Here is a 26283-nt window from a genome sequence, read left to right as displayed (position 1 = left end):
CCCATCCTAGCAGGCATCCAGCCCGCAGGCCTCCGCCGCATGGGAGCCACAGCACGTCTCGCCTGCCGGGCCGTGGAGCTTAATAACCATCTGCTCCATGATAGGGTCACTATAACAGTGGAGCCCTCCCGGCGTCTCAAGTCGAGACACCCATTTGTGCCTGCCGCACAGGATCTCAGGCAGCAATGCAGAGATCTTAACATCAGTGCGGCAGGATGGGCGGATTATATGTGGCGCGCGGAGTGGGAGGCAAACACCTCCAAACTCCGCGACCACATCCCAGTCGCCGGCCCTGAGCCCCTCGGGATGGACTTGCCAAGGCTATCCTGGGTGAGGCTCAATCGTCTCCGGACCGGCGTCGGGCGTTTCCGCTCATCAATGCACAGATGGGGCTTGGCCCCAAATGCGTCGTACGAGTGTGGCGCAGTGGACCAAACCGCAGACCATGTTATCCTGGATTGCCGGTGTACCACCCACCCAACGGGATGCATGGTCTGTCGGTATTAGATGACGAGACGATGACGTGGCTTCTGGAGGGGTGTCCAGAAATATAGCCCGGGTGAGCCCCTCAACCAGGTCTCGGGGTGGTAAAAGGGTAGCCCCTCGGCCCCGAGCCTGGTGGAGTGGAGAGGAAAACAACTACCCATACGCCGAAGAAGAATTGTACCTTGGAGCATGATAACCATGTTGACATATTAGATATGGTGAATACGGACAATAACTTAAAGTATACAGTAGGTTTATGAAGTCAGCGTCCACCAATAGACTAACTCAATTGGTTTTCAGAACAAAGAGTTCAGTTCGAGGATAGGCACGATGTTCGGATAACGTTATTGCCCAATGAAATTTGCATAGACCAAAAATTGTCTTTGACATAGGGTCAGTTCCTTGAAAACAACACAGTCAGAAGAACACAATACTGTCCATCCTCTTTCTTTTGTTTGTTTACAAAAGCACGTGACCATGATGTCTCTGTTTTTCAGACGAGCAAGAGGCAGTGCAGAAAAGGACGTTCACTAAATGGATCAACTCCCACTTGTCAAAGGTGAGAGTCCTTTGTACTGTAACTGCATTGTTTCTGCCGAGTGGTTTCGGGGAATTCACCCACCTCCCCCCTTCCTTCCCTCCCTCTCTCAAATATTATGTTCCCACTGTTACTTCTCCTTTTCCTCCATCCCTGATCTCTCCATTCCTCAGCCCTTGTTCCCTCTCAAACAGAACATACAGTGTAACTGCTGAGGTATTAGTGGGTCATAAGACCGGTTATGCCAGCACAAGACCACACAGAGGTATGCATAAACACACGTACGGTACTACTAGCTACTGTTCTAATTCGCCAGACCTTAAATCAGAAAAGCCTATGGCAAGGATTTACTCCCTGCTTACACGCTGTAGTAATTAAGTAATTATCGCTTTTGCCAATTACAAAAGCAATTTCTGTTTTCATCTCTTGTCTCCTGCCTCTAGCTTATTGTATAGACTTATACTACAGTAGAGTAGGCTATGTCTGGAATCTACAGTTGACAATACTGATAACGCTTTCCATCTCTGCAGACCTGGTTTGGCCACAGAGATGGGTCTAAAACAGCACCCCAAAATTCATCATTTTGCAATTAATTTGGATTGTTCTGGATAAGAGCTTCGGGTAAAATGACCGGCCTCTGTATTAGACTACTATTAAATGCAACAGTGTCTCTTAAAACAATTACAGTCGGCGCAAACCTTATGCCTCGGGCTGTCGTGCGTGTGTAATTATGGTATAATACAGCATTAGGCTCCTCAATTTAACCCATTACTGCTTGAAGGGTGTGTCGCGGGAGTGAGTGGACGAGGCAGCCGTGACACAGAGTCACGCAATTAGACTATTTCAATCCCAGCTGCCGCTTTCAAGGTTTCCAATTTGATTACGGCCGCCTTTATCCGACGTGAGGCGGAGCAGAACATTCATTTGAGGAGGCAGTCTGCAGGGAATAAACCTTGACATGATATATTAAATATCACCTATCAGGACCTTTCCATCAGAATATTACTATCCGCCAAATATTTCAATGTCCTCTCTGGTTAGCATTAAAGTAGGTTGAACACTTCATTGTTTATTGATTAGATCATAGGCCTACAGTAGGCAATATTTTTCCATTAATTTGGGGATGAGGCATGGGCTATATTTGGATCTATAATGGTGTGGGCTACATTATACATGACATTGTTATTTTGGAGTATAATGTCCCTTTAGAATGGTGTATAGGCACACAGCCACACTATGCCTTTTTCTTGGCAAGGCTTCTTGGATTTCATAGGCCACTTCATTCGTTACAATCTCAAATCTTTGATTGAGGGAGTAGACATTTCATCTAGGAGGTAGGCTTGGGAAATGAGAAGGTTACCTATGGTCATGTTCACTTACCTGACAAAGCAGTTTTGCCCTTTACCAGTTAACTCAAAATGAGATGTGCTCTCTGTTTGATAAGGTTATCTTGTCTATGCTGGAATGATTCAATCACAGCTTGTGCTCGGGTCTGAACAAGCACAGCTCTTTAACTCTTTAAGGTAATTGCTCAGCTTCTTTTCAGACTCGCTTGTTGATTAAATCCTGCGCTCCTCTCTCGCCAACCCCTTCTTGTCGCACGAGCCCAGTTAACCTCACCCTGCTCCCACCTGACGTTACCGGAGCGACGGTAATTGGCATATATTTGTCTTCGAGGACGCCCGTGTCATGTTGGTAAATGGGGGGAGAGTCTGTGATGAAAGAGGAGGCAGAAGTCCACACAGCAGGTGTAAAGGAGTGCGCTGAACCGAACAGGAGTTGCTCAGAGATCCTGAACTGGTGGTGTTCGTTGTTGTCAGCTAGGCCTACTGTACATCTTTCTAGTTTGCTGTGGTGAAATGCCTAGCAGTTAAATAAACAACTGTAATTGCTGTGCAGGCTCTGTTTAAAGCCCCATGTAGCCTATGCCTATAGCCTAGAGATGGTGAGAGGAAAGAGATGAGGAGAGAGAAAGACAAACTGAGATTGTGGGTTTCAGCTCTCACTGGGAAATAACATGCCCTTGGCAGCGATGATTACCGAAGGTATCTTTAAGTCTTGGCCTAAAGGTATGTGATTAATCCTTGGCATAGCTAGGTGAGATAAGGCTGGTATTAGAGGTATCTCCCCTCTTTCCTCCCTCCCTCCCTCCCTCCCTCCTTCCCCTCCACAGGTAACAAAAGAAGATTTCATATGATGGGCTCAGATGGGATTCATTAAGACAGGTCATTTATGAGAAAGATTGATGGTACTTATTAAGCTGGGTAATTTAACTTTGAGTAATGGAAGACGATATCACGTTTGGAGTGAGGGAACTTTGTTACCTCTGTTCAAATATTGTAAAGCATTTAAACCAAACCAATAGGCCTACAGAAATACAGAATACCATTGACATATTATTGCAAACCTTTGCACAGCTCAGCAGTGTATCATCAAAGCCAGCACATATTTGCATGCCTCCGCATGTTGCACAGAAGAGCATGATTTGGGCACTCAGTTTGTTCGGAGCTTTTAAATTGTACACTATTTGTCTGCAGAGTGCGAGAGAGAGAGAGAGAGAGAGAGAGAGAGAGAGAGAGAGAGAGAGAGAGAGAGAGAGAGAGAGAGAGGGAGAGAGAGAGAGACAGAGAGAGAGAGACGGAGAAAAAGAGAGAGTGAGCGAGAGAGAGAGAGAGAGAGAGAGAGAGAGAGAGAGAGAGAGAGAGAGAGAGAGAGAGAGAGAGAGAGAGAGAGCGAGAGCAAGAGAGAGGACCCTCATTTTAAATGTTGACAAATCTTTAGGTTTTAATGATATCCTGGCCAGTGTTGGAGGGGCAGGCTCATCATCTCACAGGCAAATAGCTCTGCCACAGTAATCAACAGCCATAGTGTTCCCAGGCATTACTGCACTTGGAAAGTGAAGCCCTGCTGACCATAGTAAACATCCCCTTCTCTCTGCCCCCCTCTCACTCTGACTCCCACATCCTCGTCCATGTTTCAGTCATCTTGCTAAAGGCCTATGCATCATTTATAACACATTTTGCTTTATAAATAATTTTCTCTTTCAATCTTTCCTGCTTGTCATGTCCTCGTCTTCTCTCTTTGTTTGTCTGCCATCGATCGCATCAGTATCTCACTCTGCACCTCTCTTTCTTCTCTCTGCCATTCCTCTCTCGATGTCTGTCTTTCCTCTTATGCCGTACAATTTTAAAAACATCCATGTTATGTGTATCTCTGTGGCTCAGTTTGTAGAGCGTGCGTCTAACAATGCTTAGATTGTGAGTTTGATTCCTGCTGGGACCATATATACTGATATGCACGGTATGCACTCACTGCAATGTAAGTTGCTTTGGATAAAAGCGTCAGCTAATTGGCCTATATATATATATGTATCTTTGGGAGTCTTCAGAAGATACACTGGGGGAATAGGCATGCACGGGAGGTCATACACAAGCACACTTACAGAAGCTGTAATGCTCTCAATCAATTAAAGCCCAGGCACTCAACATGTAATTAGTTTGTTAAGCCCTTGATTTATTTTTGGTTGCTTGTGACTGAGCTGAGAGAATGGATATTACTTTATGATTTTGTAATTAGCCCAAAGATTGTAATGCACTAATAGGTGAATTTAACTTCAATTAGCTCAGGGCATAATTTATCGCTCTTTCAAAAAGCTTCTGGAAGTGTTTTTCTGTCACTCATTGAAAGTGGCACAAATGCTGTTTGAATATTCAAGGGTGTAAAATGCGATGTGACTGCATTTGAAGAGGAATTAAAGAGGAAAGTAAATTGCTAATTAAATTTCGAGGGATGTGAAGTTGGAGCCCCTCTCATCCTTCGAACTTCTACCCCTCTCTCATCCTCTCTCTCTTCTTCCCTCATCCTCTCTCTCTCTTCTTCTTAGTATGTCTGAGTCTGCTCATCTCTCTTTTTCTGTCACTCTGTTCCCTCACTGTTCACTCTGTTCCTCACTCTCCATCCCCCTCCCTCCCTCCCTCCTTCCTTCCCTTCCTTTCTCTCTCTCTCTCTCTCTCTCTCTCTCTCTCTCTCTCTCTCTCTCTCTCTCTCTCTTCACTAATCTCCCTGTGAATGGCCTACCCCCGTCTGAATGCTTTCCCCCGTCTAAACCTCTCCTTAGCCCCATCATGTGACTGCGTTTTAAGAGAAATCCTTGATGTGGCGACAGGGGGGGGGGGGGGAAATGGAGACATGTGGATTTTTCCGGGGTGGGGGCTATATCAGGTCAGGCAGGGAGTAATTGAGAGCAGGCTCAGTTTGAAAATCATCAGCATATTTCTGGATTTGGACTTGCAGACACTCTTTTCAAAGGCAGACTGAGCCTCTCCTTAGTAGCACTTTAAGCTGTCAATCAAAAGCTCCACTGCCAAGTGTTCATACGGCTCGGAATATCTTTTTTTAGAAGGCTTTTGTCAATGTACTTTACCGAGTTTTAAAACCACCATCTTAACATCATGGCCATGAATGATTATACATGAATTTAGACTTACACTTGCCACTGCTGTAAACAACGTTCCCCACTCCCACATATTAATTCTGAGAACTGTTTTACCGGTACATACTCTTGCTAACACTTTGAATCTTGGGTAGGTTCCAAGAAAACGTATAAAGCTTTAGTTTTATGGGGGAGCTTAGCGGCGTAGCACACTATTGCGCATACCGCATAATAGCAAGTTTCCTGGTTCGATTCTGACCCTCAACATATCTTGCATGTCATCCCTCCTCTCTCTCTCCCCCATCCTTCCTGTCAATCTCTACTGTCTCTATTCCAATGAAGCAGAAATGCCCTAAAACACACATATATATTTTTTTTTATATTTTTAAATTATTATTATTATTATATATATATTTTTAAAGCTTTAGTTTTAGATTATGGCACAGAATACTTACATAAACTGTACACTTCTGTAACTTTCTGTTGCTGGTTGTGACATTAATCCTGGTTCTGTTCCCACGCCTCAGCGTGTCCCTCCCTTGGTGGTGACGGACTTGTTCGAGGACATCAAGGATGGGGTGATGCTGCTGGCCCTGCTGGAGGTCCTCTCTGGACAGAAGCTGGTGAGTCCTGGTCTGGGATCAGTCCAATGTGGCGGAGGTGGTTCACTTTGTTGTTGTTTTTACTGTAGGCCTACGTGAGTGTGACATGCCAGTCTTGCCCACCCCCAGGCATTTTACTGGAGGACCACAATCACGTCAACCTTCAAGCTTTGTTGTGTGTTTTTATTTTTTATTTGAACCTTGATTATTTTTTATGTATGTACGATGTCTCTGGAGCAGATGACTACTTTTAATGATCAAAATCAATCAATCAATCAATCAATCAATCAATCAAGCTTTAGCTCGGCGTCTTTGTCTTTCATAGAGAGACATGGGTTCGAACCATGGCTGGTCGCACCAGCTGCACGTGGTCTTGACTGCAGACTTGTTTCTCTTACGTTCAGTACCATTCCAAGATGTTAATACCAACTAGCCTTTAGGATTATTTTCCATTCCATGATCACACATGACTATGTTGGTTTGAAATGACATTAAGCTAACTCATCAAATAGCATAGCAATTAAATATGATGAAAGGAGAGGTTTGCAAATGGATCAGGGGAGGCTGGTTGAGGTAGAAATCGGAGGATGGGCTCATTGCGTCTTTGATACATTCCTCACTTTGTTCCTGGTCCTCTGTGGCTCAGTTGGTAGAGCATGGCGCTAACAACACTTAGGTTGTGGGGTTGATTCCCGCTGGCACCAAATATACTGACAAATGTATGCACGTCAGTCACTTTGGATAGAAGTGTCAGGTAAATGCCATATATTCCATGCATTACAATGAGCCTCAGATTTCTGCCTCCAGCAGCCTCCTGAAATGGATGGAAGGGGATGTTGACTTTGAAGGACATTGTTTGTATCCTATGTTAAATCGGAAGCGGTGTTGTTTGGGGTTATCTCATAGCAAAACACCTGTGTGAAAATGGTCAAGATGATATGGAAATACACATTGATTGGTTTTTATTATGATGTTTGGTCTGAAAAAGGAGGGTGGATAAAGAGGGATAGGCCATAGGGGTACACACGCACGAACGCACGTACACACACACACACACACACACACACACACACACACACACACACACACACACACACACACACACACACAGCCTGATAGTCCCACAAGGCCAATACAGCCTCAAGGTTTAAGCTTTCTATTGATCTACCTGCTTATGGAAAACACAGCCCTGATGTTGTGATTCTCTCTCTCTCTCTCTCTCTCTCTCTCTCTCTCTCTCTCTCTCTCTCTCTCTCTCTCTCTCTCTCTCTCTCTGTCTGTCTCTTCCTATTTCTGTTCCCCCCTCCTCTTTCTTGTTTTCACTGATTTATTGTAATTCACTTTATCCTCTCTCTCCTCTCTTTCTGTTCTCTCACTCCCCCCCCTCTTCCCCATATTTCCTTCTCTTTGTCCTTGTCTTGCTTATCCCTCTGTCTATCTCTCGGTCTATCTTTCTGTCGATGTATCTGTCTCATCTGTCTCTGTATGTCTGCCCCCCCTCCCTCTCTCTCTCCCTCCCTCTCTCTCTCCTTCTCTCCCTCCCTTTCTCTCTCCTTCTCTCCCTCCCTCTCTCCCTCCCTCTCTCCCTCCTTCTTTCCCTCCATCTCTCCCTCCTTCTCTCCCTCCCTCTTTCTCTCCTTCTCTCCCTCCCTCTCTCCCTCCTTCTCTCCCTCCCTCTCTCTCTCCTTCTCTCCCTCCCTCTCTCCCTCCTTCTCTCCCTCCCTCTCTCTCTCCTTCTCTCCCTCCCTCTCTCTCTCCTTCTCTCCCTCCCTCTCTCCCTCCTTCTCTCCCTCCCTCTCTCTCTCCTTCTCTCCCTCCCTCTCTCTCTCCTTCTCTACCTCCCTCTCTCTCTCCTTCTCTACCTCCCTCTCTCCCTCCTTCTCTCCTTCCAGCCGTGTGAGCAGGGCAGGAAACTGAGGAGGATCCACTGGGTCTCCAACATCGGTACAGCTCTCAACTTCCTGGAGGGCAGAAAGGTAAGAGTTCTCCCCGCTTCACCCCTCAACCCCTCCCCTTCTCTCCCTCAGCCCTCAACCTCTCTCCCTCTCCTCCCCTTTCCCGTCCTCCCTTGACATTCTGGCTCAGGTGCTGGCCTTCCTGGTTAGGAACACTGAAGTCTGACCTGGTGTGACCCCTGTCTTTCCTCAAGCCCCCTCTCTCTTCCCTACCCTCCTCTCCCCCTCTCCCCCTCTTCCTTCTCATCCTCCCCCCCTCTGTTCCCCTCCCATCCTTACACCTCCTTCACTCACCTCTGATATCAGGAACCCCCCCCCCTCACCTTCATCTCTCCACCTTCTCCATCGTCTTTGTATTCATTCATCCACCCTTTCATTCTTCTTTTCTTTACTCACCCCCTCTCCCACCGTACCTCTGCTATATCATTCTATCAGACCTTGTCCTCCGTCCTCTTATCTGATATATCTTTTCATCCCCCACTATTCCCCCTCTTCCCTTCCCCTTCTCTCACATCCTCCCCCTCTTTGATACAGAGGGTTCACCACCCTCTGGCGTTCTATCTCTTTCCATTGACTGAAAAGTAGAAGGAGAGAAACTCGCTTTTTTTCCTATCGACATTGACTGAGGGGGAAATCAGTTCACGTTTTTTTTCCCTCTGTTACTCTATGAGACCTGCAATTTAGATTCTTAACACTCAACACAGCATGTGCTTGGATATGCATAAATAAATCCATAAGTGTGATCTGACGTCTCGGGGGACATTGATTTAACATCTTCGGGTGTGACAGGGGTTAAACCGTAAATCCTACAACTGTAATCTGCAGTCTGGGAGTGGAGACTGGGAGATTGAACCTCTTTGGCATGCTGTGAGAGGGTGTGTGTGTGTGTGTGTGTGTGTGTGTGTGTGATTGTGTGTGTATGCACGTGCGAGCATGTGTGTTTGTGTGTGTGTGTGTGTGTGTGTGTGTGACACTTCTGTCTGTGTAAATCTTATGAGCGTCTAGTCTCTAGCCTATATTTACATCATTTTTAAAGCCTCTCCTCCCTCTCCTCCACCATATTACACTATCCCTCCTCGCACCCTGTCTGATAGATGTTACCATGACTACCTCATTCAGTTGCTTTGTTGATATTATAGCTTCACATTTTCAGCTATCTTAAATCATATAATGGTATGAGATCTGTAATGGTTCAGGCCTGTCTTCTTGACACACACGTATTAGCATTACCCCTGGTCTAACCTCTCCACCTCAGAACCCCGGCCCTGATTCTCTCCCTCAGCCCAGCATATCCCTGTAGAGGCCTGCAGCTCTGTCATGAGTATGGTCTCCTCTCCTATGTGAAACTGTTATGATTGCCTCTGTGGTAATACACCCCCTTCTGGATATGTACGGTAGTCCTGTGTCACATCTACTTCCTGGAATCTATCACTTTCTCTCTCTCTCTCTCTCTCTCTCTTTCTCTGTCTGTCTCTCTCTCTCTCTCTCTCTCTCTCTCTCTCTCTCTCTCCTTCTCATGGTAAAACACCCTCTTTATGATACTATTATAATATGCAGTCCCTTTATCGCATCTACACAGACTCTCTCCCTCTCTCTCCCTCTCTCCATTTCTCTCTCTCCATCCATCGCTCTCTCTGCATGCTTGGGATGTAATCCCATGCGCCTGTGTGGAGGTGATAGATTTCTTCTCTCAGCCTGCCGCCGAGCCTCTGAGGTTATCACACTGAGAGAGAGAGAGAGAGAGAGAGAGATAGAGAGAGATAGAGAGTGAGATAGAGAAAGAGAGAGAGAGAGAGAGAGAGTTTTTATCGCCCAGTCTCAGTCAAAGCGGCACCCCCCTTCAATCACATCATACAGTAACTGCTATGTCTCGTTCCCTCTCTCGTCCCCGTCCCCCCCTCTCTCTCTTTCTCCCTCTCTCTCTTTTCTCACGCTTGCTCCAGTCTGCATACAGAGGATCTCCTGTGAGTACTTATTTGACATTTCCATGAATGTTATGAATGCTATTGTGTTGATACTGTAAGCATTATCTGTATCCAGCTCCTCTGGGTGGAACATAACACTCCTGTATATCATCATCCCTACCAGATTGAATTACCAGATTGAGCCATGTGTATATGTGTTCCATATGAGCTTATATAGAGACAGTCAGACATACAGTACATGATGTACTGTATATTAAAATTGTGATATTGGAACATTTCAAGGGACTAAGTAATGTCTGACTGTATGATGCTGGTTTTGGCACAGATCAAGCTAGTCAACATCAACTCGACTGACATTGTTGATGGAAGACCGTCCATTGTACTGGGGTTGATGTGGACGATCATCCTCTATTTCCAGGTAAAGACTCATCATCACCCCCCCTCTCTTCAAGGAAAGCTTCACTCAATGTAGACAGTGGTTGTTTCCTGCTGTAACAACCCCCTCAAGACAGGATGTCACAATGACTAATACAGTAATTGCCCTAAAGACAAATTCCTGCATGGTTAAGCAATTTCTTTTAAAATCAATTGATTGGTCGAAAGATTAATTGGCTGATACAGAGTATTGCCTCGTAGACCGATCAATAGATTGATACATTGAAAGGTTGTGAATTGTAATAGGGGGTAGTGGTGGTCTACTGGATAGTGACCCCTGTAATATCTAATCTCGCTTGGATAAAAGCGTCTTGCTAAATGGTTAAAATGTAAAAATGTAATGTCCTCTCTTCCCCCCTCTCTCAGATCGAGGAGTTGACCAGTAGCCTGCCAGCTCTCCAGGCCTTGTCCAGCAGCAGCTCCTCCGTGGACAGCTCCACCAGCAACGATACTACCAGCCCGCCCGTCAAGAGGAAGCTCCTCCCCCCTATGCAGGGCGGGGCCAGGAAGGCTCTCCTCAGATGGGTCCAGCAGATCACCACCAAGTATGTCAGCCAAACTGCTAACTGACTGACACAAACCAAGCCTGCGTTAGTCCCGCCAGGCGAGACACTTTAAGTCGAACGGCGCAGTTGTTCACATGTATGCAAAACGCTATGTTCATGGACAGGCTTAAAGCAGACAGTTATGCAATACTCCACCATGGTTAAACCATTGTGACGCCACTGGCTATGAGAGTAATACTGTTGGTCGTCCCAGCCTCCACCCCAGCCTCCACCCCAGCCTCCACCCCAGCCTCCACCCCAGCCTCCACCCCAGCCACCACCCCAGACTCCACCCGCTCGTGCTCTGTGTCTAACCTACCTGCGGGGGTGGGGGTGGGGGGGGGCAGGTGTTGATAATTATTGGCTCCCTCCCTTTGTTATTTAGTATTTTTGTTGTTAAACTTGAGGCAAGGAGCTATACAGAGCGGAGCCATCTAATTACAGCAATAACTTAAATGTATTACCATTTTAATTAAACAACGACGTACGTGTCCTGACTGAACTGCTACTGTTTCTGCTGCTGTTGTCTCTAACTACGGTACATTATTACTCTTTGATTGTGATGTTGTTGTTTTGATGATAATTAGATGGTCATTAGATGGGAAGACGTACTGTAATTAAGAAGACGTTTCTACTTATCGAGCATAGCTAGAGTACCTCATATTGGATAATATAGATCATAATATCATAGAAATGAATTTTGTATGCATGTCATTTGGGCGGAAATTGGCAGTTGATGGTCAGAGGCAATGATATGTGACATGTTCTAATGCTTTGGTCCTCATATCGGGATCCGATGTAATGATTGGACATTCCTTTCGAAAAATGTGAATACATTTCCACGTTGTTGAAAATCAATGACACATCGCTAGTCAACTAACACAGCTTTTTTTGTGAGCCTGCTAACAATGTAAAGTAGTGTTATAGTTAACTAGGTAGCAGTGGGGATTACTCACCCAATCCATTGCGTTGCCGTATTTGGGCTTGACTAGCGAGTTTGTGTTGTTATTCTCAACAACGTTGAAACGTAGTTCTGTGTTTCAGAAGAAAAGTCCAAACATTTTGATTGGTTGCCGATATGAGGACCAAAGCATTAGAACGTCTCACATATGCCCAATGAATTTCCTCATACCCCTTTCCTGCTAAGAAAAGGGAATGTATCCTTATGTATCCTGAGAATGTATCCTCATCCATTTCTATACTCTCTATTGCAATGTGAAAATGTCCCCTCTGTCCCACCAGGCAATTTGGCATTGAGGTGAAGGACTTTGGCCCAAGCTGGCGTACGGGTGTGGCTTTCTTTGCGGTCATCTTAGCCCTCCGACCCAACCTAATCGACATAGAACGTGTACGGAACAGGGCCAATCGGGAGAACCTGCAGGAAGCCTTCTCATTGGCTGAAACCGAGCTGGGCATCCCGCAGCTGCTTGACCCAGAAGGTAAAACCACTATGTCACTTCTTCTTTGCTCATTAAATGTGATTTGAACAAAGGACAGGATGAAATTCAATCTTTCTAACCTGCCATGAAGGAGTACGATGCTTTTCACATGCTCTCTAGTGAAAACAAGTCTCTATGGAGTACTCTTGTGTTGTATTGGGTGTCGAGTTCACCAGTAATGTTGACTTCATGCTGACTGACATATAGCAACATGCTAAGTAGCTCCCACCTCCATTCAGTTCAACCTGTAAATAAATAATCTGCCATAAAGCTGAAAAGCCAGTTCAATGCCAACTCAAACATCTGTCACCATAGCAAAATAGTGTGCCTTGCACTCGTGAATTCCCTCGAGTGGAATAGCCAAACAGCATCTGTGCTCCTTCACGCCTGCCCCTCAGAATGAGCTCTGACAAATGTAGTTTGACATGTGGCAGTAATTAAAGCCATTAGGCTACAGGAGTCAGAGCCAGAGAGCGTCCAAAGGTCACAAATATAATCTGAAGGCCGTTTTCATCCAAGGTGTCAGTCTTCTCCATCTGGACAAAGGTGCTGCCAGTCATAGCAGGTGGATTCTGCTTGGTAAGAATGGTCAGTGATAGCTAGTTATCCTAGTGAAGGTTTGGCTAATCGTACAGGACTCTTACCAGTAGTGGTTTAAATTAGTTAGTCTTTTAGGACTCATTTCTCCCAGGTTTGAGGTGAACATAGTCTGTTTAGAATGAATCCTCAATGTTGTCTTTTTTGTTAGTTTTCTTTGTCTTATTGGCAGTACTAGAATGAGAGGTAATGATGGCTTAGATATATACCTTGAACCGGTCTCTGTTGAATCAAAACATTTTTTTATGTCAATGGGACTTACTTGTATACTTGTATACTTACTTGTACTCGCTTTTCTGGTGTTAGCTCTGTGGTTTAGGGGTCTTGACTGAACCCTGGGGTCTTGTTCTCCCTCCTCTCCAGATGTGGACGTTGACAAACCAGATGAGAAGTCCATCATGACGTATGTGGCGCAGTTCTTGAAGCACCACCCCGGCCGCCCCCGGAGCAGCTCAGAGGACCAGCAAGAGGACGAGGTAGCACAACTTGTCTCTCTCTCTCTCTCTCCATCCATTCATCAATGTTCTTTTATCTTTATTCTTCTATCTCTCCATTGTTCACCTGGTGAGCTGCTGTCCTTTATGCAGTTCTACTGCAGATTGCTAATGTAGCTAATGTACAGGTAGACTTTGGAGGCCGTTTCCTGGACACAGATTAAGCCAACGATTAAATCAGAATCAGAATCAGAATCAAGTTCATTGTTACATCCCATTATACAAGTATAAGAGAGTAACATTCTTAGGCTTTGGTTCCTTGACATTGCAGCAGCGAGAGAAAAATGGCAAAATCTCTAAAAGAAGACAGTAAGGCAATGTAATAATAGAAATAGAATAGTATGTATAATATAATAGTCATATAATAATGGGAATAATAGAAATAATAGAAATTGAATTACAGATATATAGATTCAATTGCACTTTCACTGGAGAATGTCTTTTTAGTCTAGGAGTAGGTTTTTAATCTAGGTCTGGGAAACAGGCCCTTGGTGTGCAGATCTTTAATCCTAACATTGACTATTCATCCTCTCTGGTTATGACCACCTGACCACCCCTCACCTTTTCTTACTCTGTGGTGACGTAGTATCTTGCCTGTTCACTTCCCCTTTCCACATATCTTTCTCGTCTGTTTCTCTCTCTCTCTCTCTCCCTCTCTCTCTCTCTCTCTCTCTCTCTCTCTCTGTCTCTCTCCACTTTGGTGTTGTTGTGTGATGGTGACTACATCCCTGTGGTTTATTGTGCCTGCCTCTGTTCCAAAGCCTTGTCTCGCTCCTCGAGATATTGAGGAAATGTTGGAGGTACGTAGTTTAGACTGCATTACTAATTATTGTTCAAAGTTCACTTGGAAGGTTCTCCATCAAACGTTCCAAAAAACTAATTCCGGAAACATTTATAATTCCCCTATGGAACACACACACACACACACACACACACACACACACACACACACACACACTGCTTCTACCGTTAACACTTCCATTACTATTCTATGCCTATGTACTGGTGAAACTGATTTACAGTACTTGGGTTAAATATCATTTCGGGGGCCTCTTATCACACCTGCGGTGAAATCCCAGCAGGAGCATTTCCTAGTCATAATAACAAAGAGAAGTCTTGTATTATACGATGTGACATTACCATCATATTAGCATTAGCGCTATACAGCTCCCAGTTGCATTAGCATGACAATGAAAGCCCCTGGCAAAGCATGGCAGAATACATTCATACTGGCAGCTTGATGGAAAGCCTTTGAATAGTGTTTTTTTTTTTTTAAGGTTACTGTACAAGCTGACATTAAGTTCAGCCTCTCTAACTTTATGATGTTTTGCCCTTGTGTACTGTATGCTTATTATACTATAATAATATATATATATATACTAATTGCTATTATTAACCCCGGGTTTACTTCGACTGTACTATAACCTGTGTTTTCATTCTGCTTATGACTAACTATTCTCTTATGATAAAGATTTGTATATGTTGTTTTATGCCTCTAATGTACTCAAAATGCCATTGAACAGAAGAACTTGGATTTTGTCAAGAAAGGCAACGGAAAAATATTTGCCTGTGCTGATTTCAGTTCCAGACTGATATGAGACAATTTAACAGTTAATGTAGACTAGCCTGCATGTACAATTATTTGAATAATTTGAGTGTTTTGTTAGAGAAAGTCTAGTCTCCCATTCAGTGAACAGAACACAGCAGGGGGTCCTTTTCATGCACCGCCTGAAATCTGAATAAAGAATTAAATCCTAAACGGGTTAGAACCCCATTTTAACTAAATGGACTGAAACTGAATAGTAGTAGAATTTAATGGACAGTTGAACTAGCTTTTTAGTGGGAAGAACTATTGTTATGGGTGTTTCAAATCCCATGAAGAGTTGGTAGGGGGGCTTTAAAATGAGCTTGTTAGAATTGAGTGTTTTTGGCAGCTGAGAGGGACATGCTGGATTAACAGCCACATGTTGCCGCCGCACTCTCTTCATCCCTCTCCTTGATCCTCTCCCTCTATCCTCTCTCCCTCCACCCCCCTCCCTCATCTATTCTTCCTCTCGCTTCTCTGCTTTCTCTCTCCAACTTCCCCTCTTTCCTATATTCTTTAATTTCTTCCTGCACCTGTTCTCCTTCCTCCCATCTTCCTCTATCCCTCCCTCCTCTCCCTCCTTCTATCCATCCCTCCACCTCTTTCTTTATCCCCCCCTCCTCTCCCTCCCTCTGTCCATTCCTCCACCTTTCTTTTATCCCTTCCTCCTCTCCCTCCCTCTCTCCATTCCTCCACCTTTCTTTTATCCCTCCCTCCACTCCTTCTCTCCATCCATCCCTCCACCTCTCTCCCCACCCAGAGAGAGCAGCGTAAGAGCCTGAGGGAGCTGAAGACCTGGCTGGACCAGCTGGAGAGAGACGCAGCACAGGCTCAGGAGACAGAAGGCAATCTCAACCAGCAGTACCAGGTGTGTACCAGCAGTACACACCCACACACACTCACACACACACACACACACACACACACACACACACACACACCCACACAAACACACACAGACTTACATTCTTCCTCCATCTGGACACACACACACACACACACACACACACACACACACACACATTCACACAGGGCACAGACGCTCCCATTATCAGCCTAAATCAGTGGTATTACACTGCGGGGATCAGACTGTGCCGCTGCCGTATTTTAACCCAATCTAGCTTATACCACGAGCCCCGGGATACGTTCCATATTCAACAGATACCCCCCAGAATGTGGGATATCCCTCCTTCCTTTTTTCATTAGGCTGTCGAGTAGAAAAATGTCAAGGCAGCGAGAGGAATAAGATCCAAAGACAATTAACTATAGCTTTTTGACTGATCCCATGAATGTATGATTCATGGGAGAAAGAGAGTGTGAAATGTGTGTCTGCCAGGTATTTCTACCTGGAGTGTGTTTAAACAGTAGGCTGTGTGTCAATGTGTTTACACTCATGTGTGTTTGCTACAACTAGGGCCCTGAGTTTTTCCTGAGGCTTTTATGACCTTTCCTGACGGTATGTGGCCTTACCAGGACAAACTCTGGGCCGTAGGTATAGACACATCCTCTCCTCTCTTTCTTTCACACATTGTTCTTCTCTCCCTTTTTATCTCTCCCTCTCTTTCTCTCTCTCTCTCTCTCTCTCTCTCTCTCTCTCTCTCTCTCTCTTTCTCTCTCTCTCTCTCTCTCCCTCTCTTTCTCTCTCTCTCTCTTTCTCCCTCTCTTTCTCTCTCACTCTTTCTCTCTCACTCTCTCTCTCTCCCTCTCTTTCTCTCTCACTCTCTCTCTCTCCCCCTCTCTGTCTCCCTCTCTTTCTCTCTCTCTTCCTCCCTCCCTCCCTCCCCCTCTCTCAGTCTTTTAAGAGTCTGCGTGTTCAGTTGGAGATGAGGAGGAAGCAGACAGAGTCGGCAGTCCAGTCCACTCAGAAGGACGGCATGTTGACGGTGGACCAGGCTCTGGTCAAACAGGCCTGGGACAGAGTGTCCACCAGGGTGAGGGCCTGAGACAGAGAGTTCTGTTACTGTGTTAAGGCCAGTTCAGACCAAAGATCCGCCACGTGACAAGACCGTTTAACGTCTTCCAAAGCTTCTAGTTGCAGTGGTCTGAATTACCCCGGCGCAGGCCGGGCTGGTCTGAATCGGCCAGTTTTAGAACGTCGGTTGCAAGCGGTTGCCGAGTTTTTCCTCTGCGACGTTCGAAACTGTTTCGTCGCGGATCTTTGGTCTGAACTGGCCTTTACCGTTGTGGAGAGAATGAGTGTATGAGACTATGAGAAAGCACACAAGTACAGAGGTACTTTGATATCCCCAACGACTCAAGGAAGCTTAGCAGCCGAATGATATGCAGCATCATTTCCCCATGGGGAGCATTCTTCAATCACACAAACAATGACTTTCAGACAGGGCAGTTTAAGAGATAACTGAAGCTAAACCATTTTTCTTCTGCTGCTACAGTAGAAGATCGATGATTCAAGACCTCTGATCCCTCCTCTTCCCCCCAGCTCGTGGACTGGCACCTGCAGCTGGACCGGGCGCTGCCCACCCCGCTGGGCGTGGTCGGGGCATGGCTGCACCAGGCTGAGGGGGCGCTGCGCCAGGAGATCACTATTCAACAGGCACATGACGAGACAGCTAACACTGTCCACAGGACCCTGGAGAGACACAAGGTGGGCAAGGTGGATGACATGTTGATTGCAGAATGATGCATACGGTGTAGTTAGAGTCTTGTCAATGTAAACAATAGAGTTGTTGTTAATTTCACTATCCTTTGTGTGTGTGTGTGTGTGTGTGTGTGCGTGTGTGTGTGTGTGTGTGTGTGTGTGTGTGTGTATGTGTATGTGTGTGCGTGCATCCGTGTGTACACTGTACTCTATGTGTGTGTGTGTGTGTGTGTGTGTGTGTGTGTGTGTGTGTGTGTGTGTAGGACGTGTTGAAGGGCCTCAAGGGTCACCAGCAGGTCTTCCAGAGGATCCATAAAGACAGGTGTGTCAACGGGGTCCCCGTTCCCCCAGACCACCTCCAGGACATAGCAGAGAGGTACTAGGTCCTACTCTGGATCACTGAGTGACCCCCAGGCCCCCCTTCCAGCCCAAGAAACATCCACCCGACCATTCCTCTCCCACCCCAATACATTCCATATCCCAATATAATCAAACCAATCTCTACAGATCTCTGATAACGCACTGGATCCAAATGATGATTATATTTAACGTACCATGTCATGTTTCAAAGCACACTGTGTTTCACTACTTTATGTATGGCATGCAAACGCCAGTGCAAGAAAGATTTTGACTGCTTTGTCTTGGTGGTGGCTTAGTTGCTACCAGTTTTGCGGTTTCAAAACACTTACTTTTAACAGAGTAGCAGTACTGAGTACTGAGTATGCCAACAGTCTAATTCAGCTTTGTCGTTGGTTTTGTCTTCCAGAATGAACTTTGTGTCCACATCGTCAAACATCCACCTGGCCATGATGGAGTTCCTGGAGAATAAGCACCACATGCAGGCCTTTCTGTTATTGGCTGAGTCTAAGCTCAAGTCTTGGATCATCAAATATGGCCAACGGGAATCAGTGCAGTTGATGCTGCAGGACTACGTTGTGAGTCCAGAAATGATACAATACTTAATTTTAATTAAACTACAGTATAGTATATCAACTATTTACAGTGTATTGTACACTACCTCTGTACTTCAGACTTTCCCTTACTTACTACTGTATATGGTAACCACCGTCTATTGGTCTATCTTTACTTTGGATTTTTAAAATCTATTTTATTTAGCCTATTATTCAATTGTTATTGTTTTGTGGTCCGAGCTGCTGTAATGCCTGAATTTCCCATCGGGGATCAAAAGTACCTATCTCTGTATCTATCTATCTATCTATCTATCTATCTATCTATCTATCTATCTATCTATCATTGTTTCCCCATCCCGTCTCCTCAGTCATTCGTCGAAGGACAGAAGTTCTTTGAGAAGTACGAGATGTTGTTCCAGACTCTGAAACAATCTTCAGAGCTTTACGTCAAGGCTGACGGCTCAGGTAAAATGTAGATTGTTGTCATTCATACCCTCTTCCTCTCCTCCTCCTCCCTTTGCTTTCCTTTCTTTTAAACAGCACACCTTTTAAACAGCACACCAACCCTCTCATATCTTTTTTTCCCTGGGATCATTGCTTTTGATTCAGGATCCCCCCCCCCCCCCCTCCATTGTATTTCAGGGTCTCATTTTTTGGAATCTATAATCTCACTCAGTTCCCCCTCAGGCAAAACAATGCTATCTAGCACACCATTTCACCAAGTACTGAATATTTTACCTATATCTCACCTTTGATCAGTTTCCTCTGAATGGCTCAATAGCCAATCAAGCCGCTGTCCTCCAGCATCTTTACCCCCACCCCTCTTTTTGTTCTCTTGGTACGACCTCTCCAGGCTACAGCTAAATGAGGTTTCTCCACTCTCAGCTCTCAGTGGGGAATTCGACCCCATTAGCCCAGATGCTCTACTTCTGCTGTCTCTGGGCACTAACATGCTAGCTTGTTGATTTCATTAAGTTCTAGGCCTGCATTGCTGCAGGGTATGCAGAGGAGAGAACTGAGGTGTATGTGTAGAGGAATCAGACATTCCTGAAACATGATTGGTCGACCCCTGAAATAAAGCACCGCATGAGTCCAACTGGTGGTGTATGTGTGTTCTGGACTCTGATTGGCTGGGTTCAGGCTTATGTTGTGGTTCTTTCCGAGGCGGGCTAGCCTTGATTATTGCAGAAGGGGGATTGGATGTGTCGTTTTTAGAGTACCGTAATTGCCATTAGAGGGATTACACTGGCGATTGATGTGAAGAGAAAATTGGGTGTCCTCTTTGGACTGGTTTGTTAGTCCTATATTAACCAACCGTAATTTGTGGTGTGTGTGCACGGTGTGTGTGTGTGTGTTGTGTGTGTGTGTGTGTGTGTGTGTCTGTGTGTGATTTCATGGGCATACGTGCATACATGCGTTCCTAGGGTGGGTTTGTGTAATCTGGGACATTGGGTAATGTGGGACACATAAACTCCAGTGTGTTTATTTCCTGTTCTAACTAAATCTACTTTAGTAATTTCTGTCACGTCCATGCTAAACCTACAGTAAAAGTCCTGTTGACTAGATTTTGTTAGAACAGGAAATAAACACACTGGAGTTTATGTGTCCCACATTACCCCAATTCACTGTATATATTAACCCCATTTCTACCTATATATAAATCTCTATTTGTGTGTGTGTGTGTGTGTGTATGTATGTGTGCGTGTGTGTGTGTGTGTATGTGTGTGTGTGTGTGTGTGTGCGTGTGTGCATGTGTGTGTGTTCCTCTCCCAGTGGACGAGGGCGAGGCTGGGGTGAGGAGGTTCATGCGGGAGGTGGTGACCCAGTGGAGGAGCCTGTCGGTGGAGGTGCGCAGTGTGAGGAGCATGCTGGAGGAGGTGCTGTCTAACTGGGAGCGGTACAGCTCCACCGTGGCCTCCCTACAGGCCTGGCTGGAGGACGCAGAGGAAGCAGTGAGCCAGCCTGAAAACACCAAACGGGTACGTCAAACGTAACCTCATTACTATACAGGCAGAGGCTGGCAGAGGCAGAAATCGGGGGGACGGGCATGGAATGATACCATGAGCCCGTCCTCCGATTTCTACCTCCACCAGCCTCCCCTGCTACTGTAGCGCTTTGACTCAAATAGCAACTGTAGCATCAATGTGCTGTAGCTGTGGCATGGGAACGGGTAATGTGCTGTGGATGACTAGTCGTCTGTAGTCTGACTGATATGTGACACATTCTAATGCTTTGGTCCTCATGTCGGGATCCGATGTAATGATCAGACCTTTCTTTAGAAAAATGTGAATACATTTCCACGTTGTTGAAAATCAGTGACATATCGCTAGTCAACTAACACAGCTTGTAGTGTGAGCCTGCTAACAATGTAAAGTAGTGTTATAGTTAACTAGGTAGCAGTGGGGATTACTCACCGAATCCATTTTGTTGCAGTATTTTGGCTTGACTAGAGAGTTTGTGTTGTGATTCTCAACAACGTTGAAACGTAGTTCCGTGTTTCAAAAGAAGAGTCTGAACATTTTGATTGGTTGCCGATATGCTGACCAAATGATCAGACTATGTCACATTTGAGTGCCGTACAGTTCGGTTGGCTGAAGTTGAAATCTGTGAGTGTAATAACCAACACAAGTAGTATTTAAACATGGTGGCAGAAGTAATTACTAAAATGCCATCCGATTTACCAAGAAGCCCAGTTTCAGAAGTTATTAACATGTTTTTAATGCCCAAATCATCAAATTTTACCCAACTGCCAAATTATTCCCCCAACTTCTATATGTCATTGAGGACATTCCATCTGTCACATCCCCATGGATACCCTAACTGTCAAATTATTACCCCCAATAACCAAACCACTGAGGACCAGTTAGCTAATTACCCGAACCTCTAAATTAGTACCCCAATGTCATTACTCTCTCTCCTCCCCTCTCCCCTCTCTTGCTCTTTCCACCACTCTCTTTCCCTCTCTCCCTCACTCTCTCTCTCCCTACTCTCTTTTCCTTCATCCCTCTCTCTCTCTCCCTCTCTCTCTGTCACTCTCCCTCTCTCTCTCTCGCTCTCTCTCCCCCCTCCCCCTCCCTCTATCTCTCTCCACCCCTATCCCCTACCTCTCTCTCTCTCCACCACTTTCCCCTCTCTCTCTCTCTTTGTCTCTCTATCTCCTCCCACACTTTCTCCCTCCTCTATTTTCCTTCATCCATCCCTCCCCCCTCCCTCTCCCCCTCTCTCTCTCTCTCTTTCTCTCTCTCAGGAGTTCTTCAGGAGCCTGTCTCAGTGGATGGACCAACATGCCGCCATGAACGATGCAGGGAACTTCCTTATCGAGACGTGCGACGAGACGGTGTCACGTGACCTGAAGCAGCAGCTGCTGCTGCTCAACGGGAGGTGGAGGGATCTCTTCATCAAAGTCAAACAGGTGCCGTTAGAGAGAGACACACACCTACACATGCCTGCACACAAACACACGCACACAGACACAGATACACACACACACATACACGCTCACGCATGCACACACGCACGCACACACACACACACACACACACACACACACACACACACACACGCATCTACACACACACACACACACACACACACACACACACACACACACACACACACATACATACACACTGAACACACCTCCTGTATTCATAGGCATTACTTAATGCACTTATTCAAATTAGTACCTCAATGTCATTACTCTCTCCACCACTCTCTTTTCTTTTCTCTCTCTCTCTCTTTCCCTCTCTCTCTCTCTGTCTCTCTCTCTCTCTCTCCCTCACTCGCTCCCTCTTTCTCCTCTGTCTTTTCTTCCATTCCTCTCACCCCCCCTCTCTCCCTCTCTCTCTTTCTCCCTCTCTCTCTCTCTCTCTCCCTCTCCCTCTCCCTCTCCCTCTCCCTCTCCCTCTCCCTCTCCATCTCCCTCTCCCTCTCTCTCTCTTATCCCTCTCTCTCTCTCGCTCTCTCCTTACTTAAAGCACTTAATCGACACCATTTCAAATAAATGATAACATATAAGATAATATCACACCTCAAACCAACCCGCTCCCTCCCTCCCTCTCTCTATACAGTACGCCCGTGCAGATGAGCAGGACAAATGGAGGAGAGACCACCTCAGGGCGGTCTCTGCCCTCAGGGAGCTGTTGGACTCTGCAGAGGAGAAGCTCAACGCCCCTGTACAGGTCTCCTTCCTCAGCGTCAGGGCTTTCCTACAGGACGTGGAGGTAGGAATGGCTTAGGATACTGTACAAATATCTAATTTTACATTTACGCCTTTATCCAAAGCGACTTACAACAAGCACATTTGTGCAACTAGGTCCACTAACCTCACAGCTATGTGCTGTGTAACCGAAAGGTATTTCCTAGGTAATCATTATGTTATTACCCATAACAAGTTGTATTTAAGTCATTACCTCATTTCCTAGTGTAAAATTAAGAGGTTTCAATTTTTTTCATGGACTGTAAGCGGTTATTAATAAACAAAGGAAGTGCTTAAACATTGCTTTGGCAAATTCGATTGGATGGATAGAATCCATCCCTAGTTGTCAACACATTACTAAGATGACCTTTGAACCTTCCCTACCCTCACATCTCACACTCAGAACACCAAGCAAAAGGTCGCTGCCATGGAAACGCAGTACAAGCTGGCCGCCCGCAGTGCCCAGCTCCTCGCCAAAGACGCCCCGCTGGAGGAGGGCGCCAAGGCCTTGGCTACCATGACAACGGTCAAAGGGCAGCTGAGCAAGGTGGGTGTCATCAGAGTTCAAGCTACACCATATCACACATGTTTGTTACCATTCCTCATTCCATTCCACGCATAACAATGAGCCCGTCCTCCGATGTCTACCTGGAATGGAATGGACTTTATTTGTCATTGCTACAGTACAGGTACCAAACAACGAAATTTAGGAGGGGTGGCTCCCCTGGTGTTAGGAAAGGAAAAAAAAAAAAAAAAAAAACATTTTAGAAAAAGCATAAATGCATAAAATCACAAGAAGGTAAGGAGCTGGTTTACATCAATAAAGGCTATGTACACAATCCACTGTACTATACTGCACAGATAGTCAACTAGGGTTGTCATATTGCACAAAGAGTATTTTTTCACATTATTTTAAAGTGTCACAGTTTGCAGGCTTGAAAATACCTCCACCAGCCTCCCCTGCCTAAAAAGGCTGTAGCACTGTATGATTCATTCACTCCTCTCACAACTGCCTTAAATCCGTCATATCCAAACACATCAAAAATCATTGAATCAATTCTTACAGACAGTTCCAGGTTGCTATTTAGTGGGGCAGTCCCATTATTATGTTTTTCCAATTTTACTGGATAGAGATAGTGGAGAAAGAGAGAGAATCTGGAGGAGAGGGTATGTCAGTAGGGCATGGGCCAGATTCTAACCCATGCTGACATCGACATAATGTGTAGGCCGTGGTGCTGAACCACTGGGCCACCCAAGGCCACGTGTCAGGTTTCTATTTTATGTTCTGTTGTTGAACAACCCTTAGATTCCGACTACTACCACATTAGTTATCCATTCGTCTCTGTCCTCAGGTGAGGGAGAGATGTCCCTCTCTGGTGAGGGAGTGCCACGGACTACTTCCCCTGCTGGAGGAGATGGAGAAGCACATCACAGTGTTCTACCAGTCGCTGGAGAGGGCTAGCCGCATCACCGCCGCGGCCAGAGACCCAGAAACACAGCCCCAGGCCCAGCCCGAGGCTCAGGCACAACACAAACCCAAGTGGCAGGTGAGCCAGGGCCTAGGGAGCGGGCCTACTGCCTTGAATAGATCAGTTAGGATGTTGGAAGCGGAAAAGGTTGTAAAGAGAAGTGCCCTTTTTGTTTGATAGACATATACTTCAGGCCTATGGGTTAGAATAATAACTAATACTTATTAGTTATTTATTTAGTATTTTTTTCAAGTGTGTGTGAATATCATGAGTTGAATGCTTGTTTGTGAGTGTGTGTCAAGGTGTGGATGTGTGAAATGAGTTTGTTTACATTTCTATTTCTTCCTCTAGGACCTCCTGACCCAGCAGCAGAGCTGTAAGCGGTGTCTGTCTGTGATCGAGAGGAACCTCCAAGTCCTCCAGAGGGCGCTCTCCAACAGCAAAGCCCTGAGGAACTTTGACCAGTCGCTCCTGCAGAAGAGAGTGACCGAGCTTCAGACCTCAGCACAGGTTAGCATTAGTCATATGCCATAGGGGAACTACATTACCCATGAGTCCACTACACAGGTTAGAATTAGTCACATGTCATAGGGGAACTACATTACCCATGAAACCACTGCAAAGGTTAGCATTACCCAGACACAGTTGTATATAGGGCAAAGTGAATTAGGTGCTGCTGATTATACAAGATATGTCACGTCATCCTTTGATCCTTATATAAGGCTTGTGATTACCTCATGCTCTTATGAACTGGGCCATTTGTTTAGCTTTGTGCGTCATACTTAATAACAGGGTTGACAAAGGGAAAGCTAATGCTCTAAGTACCGTAATCTGCTCATTAGAGTTGAAAATCACCAGATACCTCACAGGACGTCTGAAGTGCGTCGCCCCACTAGACCGCTAAACAGATCACCGTTGACCAAGATCAAAGCCTGTTAAAAGTCATAAGGTGTCATCAAACTCCATTACCCAAGAGACCACTCTACAGTACCCATCCTCCCTGCGCTCCTCTCTCCTCCCAGGCCCTGATGAAGGAGTTGGGGGAGTGGAGGAGGCAAGAGGAGACCAACAGCGCTCTGAGGAGGAGGTTCGAGGAGTCGCGTGTAGAACTGGAGAGGGTGCTGAAGGTGGGCCACACCTGCCTGAGAGAGGAGGGTGACGCGGAGGAGCTTCTGAAGAAACACAGCGTGAGGAAAACACTGCGTTTAATGCGGCTTGGGTAGAGATACAGTAAAGCCTCAGATGATGCTCAAAACAGCCTGTTAGCTGACTCATCCTACCTATCAAGTGGGAGCCTTGTCTTGTGTTCCTTTAACCTCTGTAGGTATAACTACCTGATTGCCCAGTCATTTTCCTTTAATTCTGCTGGTATACCAGTCACTAGTCAATTTACGTACATGACTGTTACATGACATTTTTTTTATTATTATTATTTTTTTATTCAGGAGTTCTTTGGGCAGCTGGACCAGCGGGTCCTGAGTGCGTTCCTGAAGGTGTGTGACGAGCTGACCGACATCCTGCCGGAGGAGGAGCAGCAGGGATTGCAGGAGACGGTCAGGAAGCTGCACAAGAGCTGGAAGGTCAGAGGTCAACGTTTTATCACTGTGACTGATGATGTCACACAGGAGAGCGGAGAGATCAATACATCCATTAGGATAAGCAAAGAGGCCTTGGGTCTCATAGGGTGTATGGCCTGTGGAGGCAATGTGGGGTTACTGTTTCTTTGTTTGTGTGTGCGTGTGTGTGGTGTGTGCACGCACATCTGTGCTATGTGTATGTGTATATATCTGTCTATTGTTTAACGATTTCTTTATGTCCATGATTTTATATTAGGCCCATATGGGATGATATGGGACTAAAAATCGAATAAATCTCTGGTCTTTCTGCAGGATGTCCAGGGGGAGGCGCCGTCCCACCTGCAGAGTCTGAGGGTGGAGGTGGAGCGTGGCCGGGTGGGGGCGGCCCTACAGGACTGCAGGGCGGAGCTGGACAGAGAGAACCACGCCCTGACCACCACCAGCAGTGAGAGAGTGATCGCAGAACACTGGGTAAGAGAGGGTGGGAGGGATAGGG

General features: G+C 45.8%; 1 protein-coding gene across 1 annotated transcript in view; it reads left to right on the top strand.

Annotated features, from left to right (window-relative positions):
* Positions 1–26283, top strand: part of syne1a (spectrin repeat containing, nuclear envelope 1a) — a gene marked incomplete at its 5' end in the record, with an annotated part of 196473 nt that overhangs the window by 20563 nt on the left and 149627 nt on the right. The window contains 23 exon segments of the mRNA XM_080536159.1: positions 984–1045; positions 5984–6079; positions 7951–8034; positions 9957–9977; positions 10264–10356; positions 10740–10918; positions 12161–12357; positions 13318–13430; positions 15794–15901; positions 16827–16964; positions 17474–17638; positions 17896–18008; positions 18399–18567; positions 18912–19008; positions 20317–20522; positions 21791–21955; positions 22614–22766; positions 23145–23288; positions 24094–24288; positions 24562–24720; positions 25233–25397; positions 25656–25790; positions 26100–26258. Coding sequence (XP_080392285.1) covers positions 984–1045; positions 5984–6079; positions 7951–8034; positions 9957–9977; positions 10264–10356; positions 10740–10918; positions 12161–12357; positions 13318–13430; positions 15794–15901; positions 16827–16964; positions 17474–17638; positions 17896–18008; positions 18399–18567; positions 18912–19008; positions 20317–20522; positions 21791–21955; positions 22614–22766; positions 23145–23288; positions 24094–24288; positions 24562–24720; positions 25233–25397; positions 25656–25790; positions 26100–26258 — 3116 coding nt within the window.

The sequence above is a fragment of the Nansenia antarctica genome (genome assembly GCF_963989245.1).
Source record: "Nansenia antarctica genome assembly, chromosome: 1".
Classification (NCBI taxonomy): domain Eukaryota; kingdom Metazoa; phylum Chordata; class Actinopteri; order Argentiniformes; family Microstomatidae; genus Nansenia; species Nansenia antarctica.
The sequence above is the reverse complement of the archived record's forward strand: the minus strand, read 5'-3'. Positions and strand labels throughout refer to the sequence as shown.